General features: G+C 39.7%; 1 protein-coding gene across 5 annotated transcripts in view; it reads left to right on the top strand.

Moving 5' to 3' along the window:
• Nucleotides 1-9,769: 9,769 nt before the first annotated feature.
• Nucleotides 9,770-19,921, top strand: part of CFAP47 (cilia and flagella associated protein 47) — a 502,530-nt gene continuing 492,378 nt past the window's right edge. For 3 of the 5 annotated variants that reach the window (XM_072815366.1, XM_072815367.1, XM_072815365.1), the window contains exons 1-2: nucleotides 9,781-10,057; nucleotides 14,409-14,560. In XM_072815366.1, coding sequence (XP_072671467.1) covers nucleotides 9,863-10,057; nucleotides 14,409-14,560 — 347 coding nt within the window. In that variant the 5' untranslated portion in view covers nucleotides 9,781-9,862. Of the gene's footprint in view, nucleotides 10,058-14,408; nucleotides 14,561-19,921 lie in introns of all 5 variants that reach the window. The other 2 variants (XR_012026085.1, XR_012026084.1) reach the window with 2 other exon arrangements.

Raw genomic sequence — 19,921 nt, 5'->3', positions numbered from 1 at the left:
TCTAAATTTAGATTAGCAGGAGAAAATACTTGTGGAACTAGTTCCTTGGGCTAAGCAACTCTTTGGCTAAAATTTGGTAGAATACTCTGGTTATTGACCCATTTCCTACTGGAGATAGATTTTGTTTTCCTTTGTGTCTTTTCTGTTGTTTGTCACCTGTTGCTGCAGGACATCTTGGCACCCAAAGCCACAGAATTGGTGCGCATGAGTCGAACACTTCATTAGAGTACTGGCCAGCTCAAGAAGATGTCTGTGATAAGATAAATTGGTTTCAGAACAAGTTGGATTGACACTCGGTCACCTACCAGCTGTTTCTAAACTTAAACTTGTCTATGCACCTGATGTGCAGTAAGCCAGTGTCTGAGATACCTGTTTTGAAGCAAAGAAAGCTTTATTATCAGAAAGACAGCCCAGCAAGAAGTCAGGGCATCATTCCCAAAGCTGCCTTGCCCTCATGAGCCTAGGGACAGCTTATATATGCTTGGGGAAGGAGGTGAATATATGAGAGGAAGCATCTTTTGAAACCTTTGGAGAGGGAGCCCTTGAAACAATTAGAGCCCGGATCCCTGGGTGGCTCAGTGGTTTGGCGCCTGCCTTTGGCCCAGGGTGCGATCCTGGAGTCCTGGGATTGAGTCCCGCGACGGGCTCCCAGCGTGGAGCCTGCTTCTCCCTCCTCCTATGTCTCTGCCTCTCTCTCTCTCTCTCTACATCTATCATAAATAAATAAATCTTAAAAAAAAAAAAGAAACAACTAGAACTGTGTGTGCTTCTGAACAATGAGGTGACTTTTGGAACTTGGTATAATCAGGTATATCAGATAATTTTAAGAGAAATGTTACTGTCCAGTCCCCATTAAGTTTCTACAATCAGTGGGTAAACAGGGAGTAGGGCTAAAAAAGGCAAAGTTAATGATAGATGGTGCATGAGGTTAAGAGGTGCATAAAACTTAAATAGGGAATAAGACAACATGGAGCTAAATTAATAATTCAACTAATACAACTATAGTTCTGCTTATGCTTTCCAAATAGGCCCAGACACCAAGCATCCAGCCTCACCAACCTCAAGAAAACCTCTGTATAATGAGGTACATCGTAAAACAACAGAGTCCCCAGCCTGGCAGCACATCCCTCCTAGGTATTAGTGTGGCTTCACGAGACCTAAGGCTTAGATAAAGATGCTAGATTTTTCCTTTTGCTTTGGTCTGTGTCCAGAGTTTGGCTATGTGACCAGTGAGGATATTCTCTTTGGTCTCCACCATCCATAGGGTGCACTTACTGGAGTGCACATCGGTGGCCAGTCAAATAGACTAGGGATCCAACTGTCTCCTCTCTGTCTGGCTGTGCCAGCTCTCAGAGGTATTTGTCATGAGAGGTTCCAGCCCATAGGAAGCTTTGTTATTTCAACATTTGTTGCTTGTTAGTGTTTGAATGTCCCATTCCAGAAGTGTCTGCCTTGTGTCACAGATTAGCAGGTCTGAGACTGGAGGCATCTCATGTTTTCGTGGGAGAACGAGAGGTGCCAATTTCACTATACCATCCTTACCACCTTTGCAACAAAGGCTTTTGCTTTCTTAGACTAATTTTGGGAGTAAACTATTGGATCAGGGTGACTGCATCATCTATGCCCATGGGCATCTCTAGCATTTTGGGTTAAGCCATTAAAAGGCTTATTGGTTTGAGCCACTATTAATAGACCCTACTCATCAATGACCAGATGATGAATACTTTATATTGGCCATATATATATAAAATATAGAACTCTCAATTGCCTTACTAGTATAATGGTTGGCCTTAGGGACTCCCTTGACAAGATAAAAGAACAATATAAACATAAGACACAAAGAAATGTCCCCATCCAATATAAATTCCCCTTCTTAAAATCTGGCCACATAGGCCTATTTTAACTTCCTTTTCCTTACAATACTGAGAGATCACTTTAACCAAATCTCTAGGTTCAAAGTATACAGGTTGCTCATGTAAATGCTGAAAGCCAGAAAATGAATTTAATAAAAGCACCCAAGACTGGCCATAAGGTTCACTGTGCTTCTATTTTCCAGGACTCTGTAATCAAGCTCAGTCAGACACAGGTTTTCCTTTGCAGGAATATCCTAGAACCCTCCCACTGCAAAAAAAAAAAAAAAAAAAAATTCTTGTCCTCTGGATAGCAGCAGAGCTTTTAAATTATAAAGACTTTTTACCTCTCCTTTCAGAAGATCCTACTGAATTTAGAGAGTAATTAGATTATTTGACTATATTTACAATCTTCCCTTCACAGAGGATATAGATGATCAGAATTTTTCCTGAGCCTTCCTACACGTGATTTGCAAAAGGCCAATATTCAGAGGCTAACAGAAGTCAAGGTTAAGTTATGTACTCAGGAAAAAGGCTTTTGTTAAAATGATTTACAGACTTTACAAAAGCATAAAGCTTTCAGTTCCCCCTTTTAGTTAAAAATTTTCCCTATATAAAGAAGCAAATTTCATTAAAAAGATGAGCCAGTCTCTTGATATTCATGTTGCAACCCAGATCTTTGGGGAATTAGGAACAACTTCTTTACCTCACAAATCTCTACAAAACCAGAACTACATCTCTAAAAACAAGTTAAAGCCCATCTACCTTGACCAATAGCCAAACTTTACCTATTCCAGTCCAAATGTTTGTGAATATTATAAAAGATCAGGATATTGGAACAAAATTGTTCTGTACTTTTAAAAATAAAGAGGGGAGAAACACGAAGATGGCAGTGGAATAGGAGGACCCTAGGCTCCCTTCATCCTACGAATATAACTATCAAGTCATCCTAAATACCCTAGAAATAGACCTGACAACTGACAGAACAAACTCTACAACTAAAGGGAGACAAGACGCCACATTGAAGAAGGTAGGAAGTGCCAAGATGTGGTTGAAGGGAGAAACAGATTCTGGTTGCTGCAGAGGGGAGGAAGCCCTGGTCACAGAGAAGGGAGAAAGAGGAGCCCAAGAACATTTCCCTAGAGCCACTGGCTTGGAAAATAAGATGGACTGAATTTCATGAGTTCTTGCAACCAGCAGGGCTTAAAGCCTGGAGTTTGTTTTATTTTTAAAGTTTTTATTTATTTATTTGAGAGACAGAGAGAGAGAGAGAGACCATGGGGACAGGGAGGGGCAGAGGGAGAAGCAGACTGCCCGCTGAGCAGGGAGTCAGATGTTGGGCTTGATCCCAGGACCCCAGGATCATGACCTAAGTCACAGGCAGACACGTAACTCACTGAGCTACCCAGGTGCTCCTAAAAAGTAGAGTTTTAAAGGTCAACAGACTTGGCTAGGATAGAGGCTGGAGGGCAATGCCAAATTATGGAAATAGCCCAAGTGTCCACCCACTGATGAATGGATAAAGAAACACACACACACACACACACACACACACACACCCTGGAATATTACCCAGCCATTAAAAAGGATGAAATCTTGCCATTTGCAACAACATGGATGGAGTTAGTATTATGCCGAGCAAAATATGTCAGTCAGAGAAAGACAAATACCACATGATTTCACTCATAGGTGAAATTTAAGAAACAAATGAGAAAAAGTGAAAAAAGAGAGAGGGAGAGAAAGAATGATAAGATAAATTTAAATAAGTAAATGTGGGGACACCTGGGTGGTTCAGTGGTTAAGTGTCTGCCTTCGGCTCCGGGCATGATCCCGGGGTCCTGGGATTGAGTCTTGCATCTGGCTCCCTGCAAGGAGTCTGCTTCTCCCTCTGCCTATGTCTCTGCATCCCTCTGTGTGTCTCAAGAATACATAAATAAAACTTAAAGAAAAAATAATAAATAAATGTGTTTTAATTTCAAAAGTACATTGATTCAAAGTTTTTGTTTTCTTGTTCTTAAAAGTATGAAGTTCTTTGAAATATTGATCTGCTCTTACTAGGGGCCAAGGATAGGCAGCCTCAAGATCGGCCACTTTGGCATGAACATTATTTTAGATTAAAAGTAATGAAAACCTAGCCGATTCAGGAAAAGCTCTTTACCTTCCCCTCAACTGCTTGTATCAGGAAGGGAGCTATTAACAGAGATTCTTATTTACCTAAGAAATGTATTTGCATAATAGGGGAAACTTTGTTTTCCATGTGTCTTCTTTCACCTTCTTGCTACTGGTCTCTCCATTTGTATCCTCAGACCCCTATCCCACTCCTTCGTTTATATAAGCATTATGTTGCCTGTTTTTTTTTTTTTTTTTTTGCATTTCCATGTTTATGTGGATTCCCTGTACATATGTACACAGTATTAAATTTGGTTTTCTCCTGCTCATCTGTCTCATGACAATTTGATTTTTAGTCCAACTAGAGGGACCTTAAAAGGCAGAGTAAATTCTTCCTCCCTAACACCTTCATAAGAAATTATAAATAAAAGTTTTTCTTTAATTTTTAAGTTATCTGCCTAAAACACAATGATTCTGTTTGTTAAAATAATTTCCTATATTTTTCAGGTCTTCGTTTAACAAAACTGAGTCTGAATGTTAAAAGAGCAAAATTTTGCTCACAACTATGTAACCTCTCTTTGCCTTTGATATATTTTATTGTGTCTTTGATTAAATGGATAATTAAATACTGTTTCATAATGATTTGTGATCCTATTCAATCAAATGTTCAAAACTTTTTATATTTTTTCACATACTTCCGAAAATCAGATTTTAACATGAAGTCTTTTGAGCACAATCTAGCCAAAAATGTCCAGCGGACTACTGGAACATAAAAAAAAAAAAATGTGAGAGACGCCTGGGTGGTTAAGTGGCTGAGTGTCTGCCTTTGGCTTAGGGCATGATCCCTGAGATCTGGGATTGAGTCCTGCATCGGGCTTTCTGCATGGAGCCTTTCTCCCTCTGCCTGTGTCTGCACCTCTCTCTCTGTGTGTCTCTCATGAATAAATAAATAAAATCTAAAAAAAATTAAAAATTTAAAAAATGTGAGAAATTAAATAGGCTTATTGGGTATGTTAAATTACAAGGCAACATTGTTCAAGAAGTTATAGTAAACCCTCTTATATTTATGAAGATATATTAAAATAAATCTTCTAAGAATTATATGAAACTCCTAGCAATCTGATATCTTGGGATATCATTATCTTGAAGTGATATGTCAGAAAAATAGCCAAATTTGTCAATTTCATTGTAATGATCTCTAATCATATATGTAACCATGGCTTTATTTAAGTCTTTTATCATTTACAGACAGTTATACTTTTACTCAAGTGCCTTTACAAAAACTCCCTGCAGTTTGCTTCACCTTCAATGAAACTCATGGAAAAAAACTCGGAGTACAGGTTTCTGATAATCTTAAGATCATAAACTGAACTAAGTAAAAATTTCTGAAGCTCATAGATAGAGTGAAGCAGAACAATAATTAATAACACGGATTGAATGAACTGAAGAAGATAACTAAACTTTTTAAGACCTCTTGTTTGAAACATTGCTGACTTTTAAAAAATGTTTTATTTTTTCCAGATTTAAGTAAACTTTTTCTCTTAAGCAGACTTACAGCAATTTGATAAAATATACCTTTGTGAACAAATTGGAACATTTACTTTTTCTCCCTACGTGAACCCTACAGAGTTCAGAAATTCTCAGAGAGAACTCTCATATTTTTATGGCAATATATTTATTTGCATAAGTTCAATAAGAATCTGTTCTCCTTATGACAGGACACAATCGGAAACACCAGGTTATTTCACCAAGGCTTTGACTGGTGAATGACATGTACAATCTCAGATATGACCGGACAGCTTTAAAGAACTAAGGTTGACTTTATGGAGCCAATAAAGACCCTTGGAAATCTCAGCCTGATACCTTGCTTACAGAGGTCCCAGCAGCCTTACCAGGTGAGCAAAGAAGGTCTTTTCCTGGGGCAGCTGGGTGGCTCAGTGGTTGAGTGGTGCTTTTGGCTCAGGTCGTGATCTGGGGGTCTTGGGATAGAGTCCCACATCAGGCTCCCTACAGGGAGCCTGTTCCTCCCTCTGCCTATGTCTCTGTTTCTCTCTGTGTGTCTCTCATGAATAAATAAATAAAACCTTAAAAAAAATAGAAGTCCACTTCCTGGCAGGTGCAGGAACCTCAGGATATTTTGGGGACCTCCAAAAAGAGGAATTCATCCAAATCTAAATGTATTACAGGCAAAGTCTGATGGCAAATATTTGGCTTGGCTTTTGGTGTTGAGAGGCTATTAAAATCTCAATCTAGCGATTCTTTATGAAAAATTCCAGCAAAGCAGGTTTTTAAAAGCTTATATAATGAACCACTGTTTTTGTTGCACTTATGCAAATAATCAGGCCATGGGATTTTTTTGAGTGTGTGTTTTTATCTATTTTTTAAATTTTTAAAAAGATTATATTTACTTGAGAGAGAAAGGCTACGGTTTTTTGAAATGACTTATTTTGCAAACAAATTTGTGTTAATTTGGCTGTCTTTGTTAAAAATGAGGGTAATTTATAGAGAGAATGTATATTTCAATAATATATCTTTGGGGGGGATATTAGATTTTAATATTATTCATTCTAAACTGGACTAGATTCTGATTTCTTCTACTGTGCCCCAATGACTGGCCAGAACTCTTCAAACTAACATTCTGATTTTTCTCCCATTTTTCTGACTTGGAATCATTTGAGAATTAAAACTGCCTTTTCCCCTGAAGTCCTGCAAACTAAATACATATGACTTGGTGTTAACTTCAGAGAAATCCCCACAATAGCTCATAAATAATCTTCATGCCTATTGCTCAATAGACCACTCAGAGATCGCCAGACATTTGAACTACAAACCAGGAAGATCTGTGGGATTGCCACTACTTGCCCTCACTCTATCTGGAGGCTTTAAGTCAAGACATCTAGAAGTCTTCTCAATTGGCTACCCTCAGAACTCAGAAACTGACTTAATGTTTGAAGCAATCAATAACCATTATTTTTCTTTTGTCTCCATAGACCTATCTTTTATTTAATCCCTGATTACTTGAACCATAGGCCTACCTTTAGGAATACACCTGCATCACTGCCTCCTGAAATAAGTTTGACTGAATTGACCTACTGTGAGGACTAAGAGATGGTTCAATGAAATAATACAACCTACTAGCTCAACTTTCAGTATGTGAAACTTCCGGAAAGTTTCAGAAGAAGGAACGGTAGGGGCTGAAGGTCGGCTGCCCCTATGATGGCTATTTTGACATGAAGATTATTCTGGGCTGAAGGCAATTGAGACCAGTGGACTCAAGAGAAGCTTTTGCCCCTCCCTTAGCCACATAGAGGAATCTAAATGAGAGTTTTTCACAGAATAATGGTTATTAGCAGAGATAAATTTTATTTGGGTGATCCATCTGTATGGCAGGAGAAACATCTAATTTCCAAACATCTGCTCTTCTTACCACCCTGTGAGGTACATTCCTTCCCTTTGAAGTCTCAGAGCCCTACCCCTACTCCTCAGTTCAGGATGACATATATACCTCATTTTGCCTGACTGTCTTTGGAATTTCCATGTCCAGTGGGTTCCCTGTATGTATGCTTTAAATTTGATTGTCTCATGTTAATCTGTCTCTTGTCAATTTGATTCTTAATCCAGCTAGGTGTACCTTGAATGGGACAAGAATTCTTGGTCCTTGTCACTGTTATCCAAGTCATGCTATTCTACTCTATCTGGGCATTAGTGTCATCAGTTTATTCTCATTGGCATGGCTTTTCATTATCTGGATGAAACTTTAATCATATGTAACCTTAGTGAATTTCATTATGACTATCCACCATCAAATTATTTTTTAAACACATCAATTACCAAATTTTTAATAGTCTTGTGTTCAAGGAAGATCTGTTTATCTTCTCTCAATAGCTCTTGTTTCTCAGTCACTACTCTAACCACTATAATAGATTTTCCTGGATTGTATTCAGACTCCTCTTTCAAAAAAACTTTCAAAGTCTTTCCCATAAGGGTTTTCCAAGATTCCCACAGTACCAATAGGATAAATAAGTTACCCCTTATTATAATGAATGATGAACTATACAGTTATGGAGACTTGGAAGTTCAGGAGAGACCTTCTAAATGCCCACTGCAGACTTGACCATTCTTCTAATCTGAATTTAAGAGAAAATGTAACTGCTATCTATGGAGTCTACATTTTGCCATGTGAACTAGAAATCAGACATTTTACTTCATATTTAGCTAGTGGAAACTCTCATGGTGGATAGAGTTTCTAAATACCAAGGAAAGGATAACAATGAGGAAATAAGCAGAATGATCCCTAGTAGAATTTTTCAGTATCTACTTTGAGAGCTGTTTAAAGGGCTGCAACAGTTGGTGAGAAAAGGAAAACGGTGGTTTTGAGGGATAAATAACTGGCCAGCAGATGAAAGGCCAGTCCTCTCAGAATGAAAATTATGTACAATAGCAAGGAGGAAATGAAAACAGCAAATATATATATATACATATATATATGTGTATATATATATATTTATATGTACAAATACATTTATATATCTATATATTTTGTAAATATAAATATATGTGTAATTACACAGTATATAAATATATCTGCAGAGCTTGACTCCAAATTAGTAAAGGTTCATAGAAGCAGCATGTTGTAATGTCATGATAAGAGGGAGATTTAAAGCAGGGAAATACCACTCATGTAATGTTTTAAAACCCTAAAGCCGGGATCCCTGGGTGGCGCAGCGGTTTGGCGCCTGCCTTTGGCCCAGGGCGCGATCCTGGAGACCCGGGATCGAATCCCACGTCGGGCTCCCGGTGCATGGAGCCTGCTTCTCCCTCTGCCTGTGTTTCTGCCTCTCTCTCTCTCTGTGACTATCATAAATAGATAAAAATTAAAAAAAAAAAACCCTAAAACCATCACAGCAGATAAAGAATGAAGAAAGAGTAGGTACTGGGCAGTGTGAATCTGGACTTGCTGGAAAGGTGCTCATCTAACTAGAGATGAAGAGTTTTGATCTCTGTCTTCTGAGCAGCATCTTGGTTTCACAAATGAAGAAATTTAAAACCTAGAGTGGTTAGAGACGCCTAACCTGAGTTAGGCCTGAGTGGCTCAGCGGCTGAGCCTCTCTGCCTTTGACTCAGGGCCTGATTCTGGGGTTCTGGGATCCAGCCCCGCTTGGGGCTCCCCACAGGGAGCCTGCTTCTCCCTCTGCCAATGTCTCGGCCTCTCTGCGTGGGTCTCTCATGAATGAATAAATAAAATCTTTTAAAAGTCCCCCCAAACCTAGAGTGGTTAACAAAACTTGTAAAGCTTCTGTACTCAGTATGTGTTCCCTGGACCTGCCGCGTTGGAATCACCTGGAACCTTGTTACAAATAGAGATTCTTAGGTCCTGCCCCAGATCTGCTGAAACAAAATCTGCATTTTAACAAAACACCCAGAGGACTGCTCTTAGAGTTTGAGTTACGATAGCCTAAAGGCCGAGGAGCGGGACACCCAGGGGGCCTGACTCTGCTTCCATTGAATTCCTCTGTTCCTGTTACATTTTGCCGCTTTAAGAGACTCGGTGGGCACATCACTTCCACTGCTCTTCAAGCGTTGTCCTGAGAGAGGTCCAGGAAAACGCCCACCCCCAGGGCCGTCTTAAAATCCTGTCAGGCCCTGAGAAAGTGAGATGGCTCTGGGATTTGGGCTGTCCTAGAACGTTTCCAGCTTCTCTGGTGACAGCTGCATCCCCGCGTTCTCTCCCCGACGCCCGCGTTCTCCTTTCGCGAAAGCGACTCGCAAAGTTGAGGCGGCACCGGGGGTGGGGGTGGAGCTGGGCGAGCGCGCGGCGTCCGTCGGTTGCCTAGCGACGGCGTCCGCGCGGGCCCTCGGTAGGTCGAGTCAGCTGCCGTTTGCGGGTCACCCAGGGGGCCACCATGGAGGCCGAGAGGGGCTCCCTGGTCCCCCAGGACGGGGAGGCTCTAAAGAAGGAGGTGCAGCTGCGGGTGACCCCCTCGGAGGTGAAGTTCCTGGACGCGCTGGCCGGGAGGGTGTACCGCCTCCCAGTTACTGTGCACAATCTCGGCGGTTCCAACCAGAAAATCCGGTTTCAGGAGCCCCTCAAGCCGCAGGTAACACACTGGGGGGTGCTGGAGCAGGACCTCAGGAGAGTGGGGGCTCCGAGAACGCCTCCCCACCTGGGCCGGGGGGGCGCCGCTTTGTCCGAGAGAGGCCGTCCGGCTGCTGCGGGAGTGGGGGCAGGATTGACCTTCCCCGGAGCGAGCGGCGATCTAGGTCTCGGTGCTGACGTGTGCTATAGCCTTTTTGTTTTGCTTTGCCTTGTTTTGTGAGTGTTGTGGTTTGGGGAGACAGGGCGAGGAAAAGTCGACCTGGAACCTCCCAAGTTCATCCTTCTGGGTTTGGAAAGAAGGGAGGGGGGTCCCGTGTCTGGGTCCCAACAGCGCAGAATTCATGCTTACACACTGCAGAGTCACATCCACAAAATGCTCTATTAACCACCCTTTGAACCATGAAGCGCCTGAGATACTCTAGGAGAGTGGAAAGGTTTATTATTCCGTAGTCTAACAAACATTTGTTGAACACCTACTATGTAATAGGCAGTAGGTGTGAGGAATATAACATGAACACAGCCCTACCCTCAGAGGACTTAGAAACTGGGGGAGGGGGGTGTCAGTACAGGTCATCAGCAAAATTAATGTTCTGAGACGCTGTCCCCATCTTCTGATTTCATAGTGGACAGAATTCCATCTTGGGGCGCCTGCGTGGCCGAGTCAGTTAAGGTTCTGCCTTCGGCTCGAGTTAGGATCCCGGGATCCTGGGATAGAGCCCCCTCTGCCCTCCTTCCCCCACCCCCCACGCTCTTTCCCTCTCTATCTCAAATAAATAAATAAAATCTTAAATCATTAAATCAGTACAGTGGTCACTCCCATGGTGTGATTATTCCAGGTACTTAAGGGAACATTCTAGAGTGGTGGAAATATTCTACGATTTGACACAAATGGTGGCTACATGGGTGTGTTTATATAAAAATTCATCAAACTTTACCTTCGAGATTTGTGTATTAGGTAAATCGTACGTCAAATTTTTTAAGTGTAGAAAGTAGAACATGAAAGGCCTTTTTCTTGCTGTTCTAATCACTACTATACATTTTCCTATGTGTATACAAACAAATATGTCATTTTAACCAAAAAATCATAGATACCTTTCTATTTCTGTACCTATAAGTCCAGCTGCATTCAATACTATTTATCATTAGGAATGTTCCACTAAAAAATCAACATATTTATCACTTACATGTCAAAAATTCTTATCCTTTCCTATATCAAGTCTCCTGATAACAGGTGATCATAGTAAACATTCACTCATATACATGATCTAAAATAAGAGTGAGATTGAGATACGATTTTTTTTTATTATTATCTATTTGAGAAAGCACACGCAGGGAGGAGAGGTAGAAGCTGGCTCCCCGCAGAGCAGGGAGCCCCACGCTGATCAGGGAGCTACACTGCAGAATTGGGTCTCGGATCCCACAATCATGATCTGAACTGAAGGCAGATGCTTAACTGACTGAACCCCCCAGGCGCCCCTAGACTCCTTTTTCTTTTGACCCATGTTTTCATTCCCACCTCCTGCAAGAATCACCCTTTTCCAAAGCTCACCCATCTTTGAGGGTCTAAGTGAGTTCTCTTTTACTCTCTAAATCTTATCATATTATCTCCAAATTATTTCTTCTTTACTGGATACCAGTTGAATTAATAAACATTTATTATAGTTTGGACTTGGGTCCCCATGACGTCTAGTAATGTTAGTTTTACCTCAGTGGTGCCTCCTACCATTAGCTCCTAGGTAGGGATGGTGCCTTATACACCTTTGTGTTCAGCTCAGAGGACTCAGCAACTTGTAGTTTGACCAGGAGCACATGCTGCTGAAGCCCTGGTTTTCCCTTTTTTTTTTTTTTTAATTTTTAAAAATTATTTATTTGAAACGATTTTATTTTAGAGTGAGCATGAGCAGGGGAGGGGCAGAGGGCAAAGAAGAAGCAGACTCCCCACTGAGCAGGAAGCCCCACATGGGGCTCCATCCCAGCACCCCAGGATCATGACCCAAGCTGAAAGCAGACAGTTAATGGGCCTAGCAACCCAGGCTCCCCGTCCTGGTTTTTCTTCTTGAAGATACAGCTTCTTTAAAGATAGTCACACCCGATTTGTGTACTTCTAACACTCCAAGGCTTATGCAGGGAATAATTGATCGCTTGTCTTCTTGCTGTTATGTAATTGCAGGGGGTTTGAGAGTTGGACTGTGATGGTTTTAAGGTATCAGAAGTTTGCTGGAAATATGAAGCTTTCAGACTGTTCAACAAAATCACTCCACTGCCCTATGTCCTTCATTGCTGGAAAGTACTCCTTAGACTCAGCCTGGCATTTTGAAAAGCTCTGAATAATTAATTTCAACAGACCTCCCTTGTTACTGATTGAAGCTCTTTGCCCAGCAAGGGTAGCTTATTAGTTGCCTGCTGGGAGACTATTTTGCTTGTTCTTTTTTTTTTTTTTTTTAAGATTCTATTTATTTGAGAGAGAGAAAGCATGAGCAGGGGAATGGGCAGAGTGAGAGGGAAAGCAGACTCCCCGCTGAGCAGGGAGCCTTACTGAGCCAGCCAGGTGCCCCTATTTTGCTTATTTTTTTCTCTGTTTGCATCTGAGATATTCTTGCCCCCATAGGGAGCACCTTACTTGCTCATCTTTCACAACCATTCTCTAAACCTAGGCCAAGTACACTCCTTTCTGGCCCATAATAATCATGTTTTTTTCATGGATTTCCATTACTTATGTCTCATTTACCCATAAGACACTTAATTAGTCCTTGGCTTGTATTATTTAACTTTCTAGGGGTATATAGTCTACTTCCTTAAGGAGATTATATATTCAGGAGAGGGACTCTTTCTAGTTGTGGGGAAAGAGCTTACACTTTAGAGTCAGATAGATGTGTGATTTGAATCTTCACTATCAGAGTGACATTAGACATTAATTAACTTCTACAAGTCCCAGTTTCCTCCTCTATATTCTGGGACCCTTAACATCAGCCTTATAGGACTGCAGAACTATATGGTGTGAGATATGAGATGGAGAATGCTTGACCTTGGGCAGCCCTGGTGGCTCAGCGGTTTAGCGTCGCCTTCAGTCAGGGCCTGATCCTGGAGACCGGGGATCGAGTCCCACGTCAGGCTCCCTGCATGGAGCCTGCTTCTCCCTCTGCCTGTGCCTCTGCCTCTCTGTCTCTCATGAATAAGTAAATAAATTTAAAAAAAAAATGCTTGACTTATTGAGAGTCCAACACATAGTAGTTCTTCTCTTTCTCCCTTCATATTTTTCCTAGAGTCTAGCAAATGGTTTACAAGAATGAAAGTGTTGGAGAAAATAAGGAATAAAACCTTCTTATTCTATTCAGTTTTTGTTTTTGTTTTTGTTTTTGTTTTTAATGCATGAGAGACACAGAGAGAGGCAGAGACATAGGCAGAGAGAGAAGCAAGACCCTGGGATCATGACCTGAGCCAAAGGCATATGCTCAACCACTGAGCCACCTAGGTGCCCTATTCATTTTTTATATTTCCTCCAGATTATGGATTCTAAATCCCCATGGAAAAACTATATAAAATGCTATATGGGGGTGTCTGGGAGGCTCAGTTGGTTAACTGTCTGCCTTCAGCTCAGGTCGTGATCCTGGAGTTGCAGGACTGAGCACTCCCCATGGGACTCCCTGCTCAGCAGGGAGTCTGCTTCTCCCTCCCCCTCTGCCTTTACCCCTAGTCCTGCTCTCTCTCTCAAATAAATAAAATCTTTAAAAATGCTATATGTATATGTGTATACATACATATGTATATATGTAAGCATGTGTGTGTTATGTATATATAGATGTTTGAGCAACATTTTTGTTAGATTGCTCTCCCTTTTTTCTCTATTTAAGTACCTCAGACTTCGAAAGGAGTCTATATGAGCATTTACATGATTCTCATCTGACTGCATTGTCAGTTTCAGTCCATGTACTGCTTTTTTTTTTTTTTAAGAGTTTTTATTTATTTATTCATGAGACAGAGAGAGAGGCAGAGAAATAGGCAGAGGGAGAAGCAGGCTTCTTGCAGGGAGCCCAATACGGGACTAGATTCCCGGACTGGGATCATGCCTTGAGCCAAAGGCAGACACTCAACCGCTGAGCCACCCAGGTGTCCCTCAGTCCATGTTCTGTTAAAAGCATATCTGCAGGATCTAGAATCTGACACATTCATATATGGTAATTAAGTCTTTGCCTTTAGGGAAGGAATATTGTCTATGTATTGACCTAACTCTTGACCTAACTTATTGACCTAACTCTTGAAATAATGTATACTTCTAACTGCTGTTGCTCACATTATTTCCGTATTAGGAGTTAAGATGTTTCATTTGATTTTTTTTTTTCCTTCCACTAAAGTTCAAATTGATGTTGACCAATCTGGATAAAGCACTTGCTTCTGGACTTCAGATGACAGCGATGGTGGAATACCATCCAGATAAAGATGAAGACACTTTTGACCAGCTACTTATTTCAATAGGAAATAAAACAATAGAGATCCCTCTAATTGGGTAGGTATTCTCCATATTTTATGCTGACGTTTTCAGCATTCTTCAAATGAAAATAAGGGTCAAAGTAATATTTTGTATTTTCTCTGGACAATAGGGCTTGTTGTGTCCATAGTTTCCTTACAGCCAAACTTAAAGGACAAATTTTTAAGAAACTGTGGTGTTTAAAACAAATGGAGGACTGGTTTTCTGGTATTTTTAATTTTTAAAAAATTTTTATTTAAAGATTTATTTATTTTACAGAGAGAGAGAGTGAGTGAGCGAGCACGGGGGTGGAGAAAGGCATAGGGAGAAGGAGAGAGAGAATCTCCAGCAGACTCTCTGCTGAGCCCACAACTGGGCTCAATACCATGACTCTGATATAACCTGAGCCAAAATCAAGAGCCACTCAACCAATTGAGCCACCCAGGCACCTCTATTTACTTATTTAGTTTAGAGAGCTATTTACTTATTTAGTTTAGAGAGAGAGAGCTAGGGCACATGAAAGCAGGGTAGGGGCAGAGGGAGAGAGAGGGAGAGAATATCCAGCAGACTTCCTGCTGAGCATGGAGCCTTTCCTGCGAGGCTCAATACCATGACCCTGAGATCATGACCTGAGCCTAAATCAAGATTCCAACAACACATGGAGACACCCAGGTACCCCAAGCTTTCTGGTATTTTTAAATAAAAACATTCAATAATTGCATGTATTCTGTTTTTTCCCCTTGGCTCACATCCTATTTTATTTCTACCATGTTTTTTGGTACCTTTGATGGCAAAACTTATTAAATAAAGCTCTATTACTGTCTTTACAGTCTCACATTCTACTCTCACTTCAAAACCCCAGACAGGTTGTCTTCCTGAGCTTTCCAGTGAATTACCTCTTGCGTGTTGCCAATCTGTTGGTAATTCCTGTCTTTACCTTACTCCATTTCTCAGCAGCATTTGACACTATTAACCATTATTGCCTTCTTGTGCCACTTTATTCTCTTGACTTCCCTGATACTATACTTTTTCAATGGCTGCTCCTTCTCATCTTACTTTTCTTTGTTTTATTGAAATGCAATTGACACAAAGCATTGTACAAGTTTAAGTTAGCATGTTGGTGTGATATATTTATATATTGCAATATGATTACCAATCTAAGGAGAGCTAATACCCCTATCACATTACATAGTCACCATTTCTTTTTTGTGGTGGGAGCAATTAAGATCTAATCTCCTTGTAACATTGAAGTTTATAATACGATGTTGTTGACTATAATCACTATGTTGCACATTAGCTCTCCAGGACTTATTTATCTACTAGTTCCCTATTTGTATCCTTGCCCAACATCTCCCCAATTTCCCCACGCCCTAGGCTCTGGTAACCACCATTCTACTCTCTATTTTTATGATGACTATATTCTTAAATGGATTGTGAACTTGTATCCATAATTTAATTTAATTATTGCCATGATTACTTCACTAAATTTTAAATAATGCAGATGTTTGACTTAAAAAAATCTAAATTGTGCTCTTTTGAGATTGGTTGAAAAATGTGGACTGATATAATGAATATAACACAGAAGTAAGTACAGTTGACCCTTAAGCAATGTAGGAGTTAGATCTGCCAACCCTCGTGCAGTTGAAAATCCGTGTATTAACATTTGACTCTCCCTACTAATATCCTACTGTTGACTAGAAGTCTTATTGATAACAGTCAGTTAACACATATTGTGTATGTTATATGTCTTATATACTGTAATTTTACAATAAAATAAGCTAGAGAAAAGAAAATTTTAAGAAAATCATAAGGAAGAGAAAATGCATTTATAGTACTGTATTATAAAAAAAATCTGCATGTAAGTGCACTGAGTTCAAACCTGTGTTGTCTGAGGATCAACTGTAACTGATTTGGAGATTAACTTTGATACAAATTATTTATTTGACCAGGAAATTGCCATTTTCATTTTACGTTGAAAAAAGTGTACTTTTGTTCATCATAAAATTACCTGTTAAGACTAGTGTGAAAAATTGTATTTTTTATTCATATTCATACACATATGAAGCCACCTCTCCCTTAGCAAAATGTGATTCCATAGATATTCTTCTTTTGTGTCTATTTGTCTAACACCAGCAGAATTAATATTGGAATATTAGTATTAATATTTCTATTAGACATGCCTTTTTATCATTTCCCTTGCATTTTAAAAATTTTTATAAAGTAAATTTAGACCTGCAGTTATGTGGTTCTCCATGTTTTTGAGAAGTTCTGATTAAGCACAGCACTGCATTCTATAAAGAAATCAAACAGTTGACACATGATAGTAAATGGATAAGCTATTAGCCTATTACAAATACTCAATTTACTTTATAAAAAAAGATTTTATTAGAGAGAGATACAGAGATAGTGACAGAGATAGCAAGAGAGACCACAAGCGGCTTGATCCCAGGACCCTGGGAACATGTCCTGAGCCGAAGGCAGACACTTAACTGACTGAGCCATCCAGGCACCCCCTTAATTTACCTTTTACAATTTATTTTAACTATTGCCATTTTTGGTTCATTCTGCACATTGATATAACTATGAGTTGCACTTAGATTTGTTTTTGTACTGTATATAGAGAGAAGAGTTGAAGATACTTCTTCCTTTGAAAACAGGAATTTTGTCTTATCCCCATAATGTATGCCCTCTCTTATCAGAGGTCAGCTGCTTATCACATTTGCAAAATAAAGACAACGCTGCTCTCTTAAAGTATGATGGAAGGGGCTGAAGGAAGATGTGTATGTGTGTATGTATCTGTGCGTGTTAACTTTTTAAGTTCTGTACAATTCTATTACGTGTTTAGGGTTTTGTATCCACCACCATAGTCAAGATATTCAGCTGTTCCAATACCATAAAGATCTCTCCTGTTAACTTTTTAATAACCACATCCACCTCCATTCTGCTTCACACCTATCCCCACACTGTGGAAACCACTGTTCTGTCTTCCATCTCTAAAATTTTGTCATGCAAAATTGTTATTTATTTTTTTAGAAGATGTTATTTATTTATTCATGAGAGACACAGGGAGAGAGGCAGAGACATAAGCAGAAGGAAAAGCAGGCTCCCTGCGGGGAGTCCGATGTGGGGCTCCATCCCACAGGACCGTGGGATCATGACCTGAGCCAAAGGCAGATGCTTAACCACTGAGCCACCCAGATGCCCCACGAAATATGTTATATAGCCTTTTGAGATTGATTTTTTTTCACTCAGCAAAATTCCCTGGAGATTCAACAAAGTTTTTGTTTATATCAATAGTTTGCTTCTTTTTATTGTTGAGTATTATTCCATGGTATGTGTATACCACAGTTTGTTGAACCATTGACCTGTTAAAGAATGTCAGGCTGATTCCAGTTTCTGGCTATTATAAATAAGGCTGATATGAACATTCTTTGCTTGCCTCTTGCACCATTTCTAGAGTTTATAGTTCTGTACAACTCAGTACAAGGAAACCAGAAGTTTGTATTATCTGTACTTTAGCAGAAATGATGTAATCAATGATTTTGAGCACTTTTTTAGAATGTATCCCTAAAAACTACATCCCTCTTGCATATTTAAAAATGTCTAAAGCTTTCTGGTATGAGCTTGAATAGTTGCAAAGATGTAATTGCTTGTACATAATAAATGTTACTATAAGATAATTATATGCTTTTTTCAAATATATCCAGTAAAGTGGAAATACCATAATAATTTGTTAACAGTTGAAAAATTTACCTCATTTTCCCCCTCAGTTTTGTACTTCCATTGCATCTCTACCATAGCATCATATCCTAATGTGTTACATTTTTATACTTAAAAGATTTTTGCTGATCACCAATAAACTATGTTTTAAATTTGTATATAATATATGCATATGTATATTTGTATATGTACATATGAATATGTGTAGCCAGTATGTATACAGATATGTATATAAATAGATTTACTGTAATCATAAATCTATACTTTTTTGTAAAAAATTCTTATGAATTATATTAATGTAAATTTATTTTTTATTTATTTTATAAAGATTTATTTATTTATTTGAGAGTGTAAGAGAGGGAGGGGGAACACAAGCCAGGGGGAGAGGAAGAGGGAGAGGGAGAAGCAGACTCGCTGCTGAGCAGGGAGCCTGACATGGGACTATCCCAGGACCCTGGGATCATGACTTGAACTGAAAGCAGATGCTTAACCTACTGAGCTATCCAGACATGCAATATAAATTTAACTTACCAAGTTTGATACTTAATTTTTTTCCTTTTTTAAAATTGAGATATAATTGATATATAACATTGTATAAGTTTAAGCTGTATCTACTGTTGATTTCATACATTTATATGTTGCAATGTCATTACTAGTGTGGAGTTAGCTAACACCTCCACCACATCACATATTTATCATTTCATTTTGTAGTGAGAATGTTTAAGATCTCGTCTCTTAGCAACTTTCAAATACATAATGCAGTGTTGTTAACTGTAACCACAAAGCTGGGCATTGGATCCTCAAAACCAATTCATCTTCTAGTTTGTATTTTTTGACCAACATCTCACCAATTTTCTCACCCCCAGGCCCTAGTAACTACTATTCTCCTGTCTCTTAACATAAATTCTCTGTTAACATAAGAAGAAAATATTATTGAAAATACTTTTTTTTAATCAAATCGAAGAGAAACCAAGAGGAAAGCCAGAATAACTGTTACATATTACAATCTCTGACTAGTGTGTGTGTGTTTGTGTGTGTGTATATGTATACATATGTATATATATGTATATGCGTGTGTGTGTGTGTGTGTGAGAGTAGACTCTTAAGAAAATATTCTTAAGGGTGCCTGGGTGGCTCAGTTGGTTAAGCATCTGCCTTCCGCTCAGGTTATGATCCCAGGGTCCTAGGACTGATCCCCACATCTGGCTCCCTGCTCTGTGGGGAGTCTGCTTCTCTCCTTCTGCCTCTTCCCGGGCTTGTGCCCTCACTTGCTCTCTCTCTCTCTTTCTCTCTCTCTCTCTGTCTCAAATAACTAAATAAAATCTTAAAAAGAACTGTTCTTTTTTTAAAAGATTTTATTTATTTATTCATGAGAGACAGAGAGAGAGAGAGAGAAAGAGAGAGGAAAGGAGAGAGAGAGAGAGAGAGGCAGAGGGGCAGAGGGAGAAGCAGGCTCCAGGCAGGGAGCCTGACGTGGGACTCGATCCCAGGTCTCCAGGATCAGGCCCTGGGCTGAAGGCGGCCCTAAACCGCTGAGCCACCCGGGCAGCCCCCCAGAATTATTTTTAAGACACTTCTCTGTATCCAACTAGAGAAATAGTTTGAAAAAATGTTCAGCTTCATATATTGTTTGTGTAATGAGTTCCTCCTTTAGATCCTGTAAACTCTTTATTAATGCAA

This window comes from Canis lupus, chromosome X (genome assembly GCF_048164855.1).
Source record: "Canis lupus baileyi chromosome X, mCanLup2.hap1, whole genome shotgun sequence".
Lineage (NCBI taxonomy): Eukaryota > Metazoa > Chordata > Mammalia > Carnivora > Canidae > Canis > Canis lupus.
The sequence above is the reverse complement of the archived record's forward strand: the minus strand, read 5'-3'. Positions and strand labels throughout refer to the sequence as shown.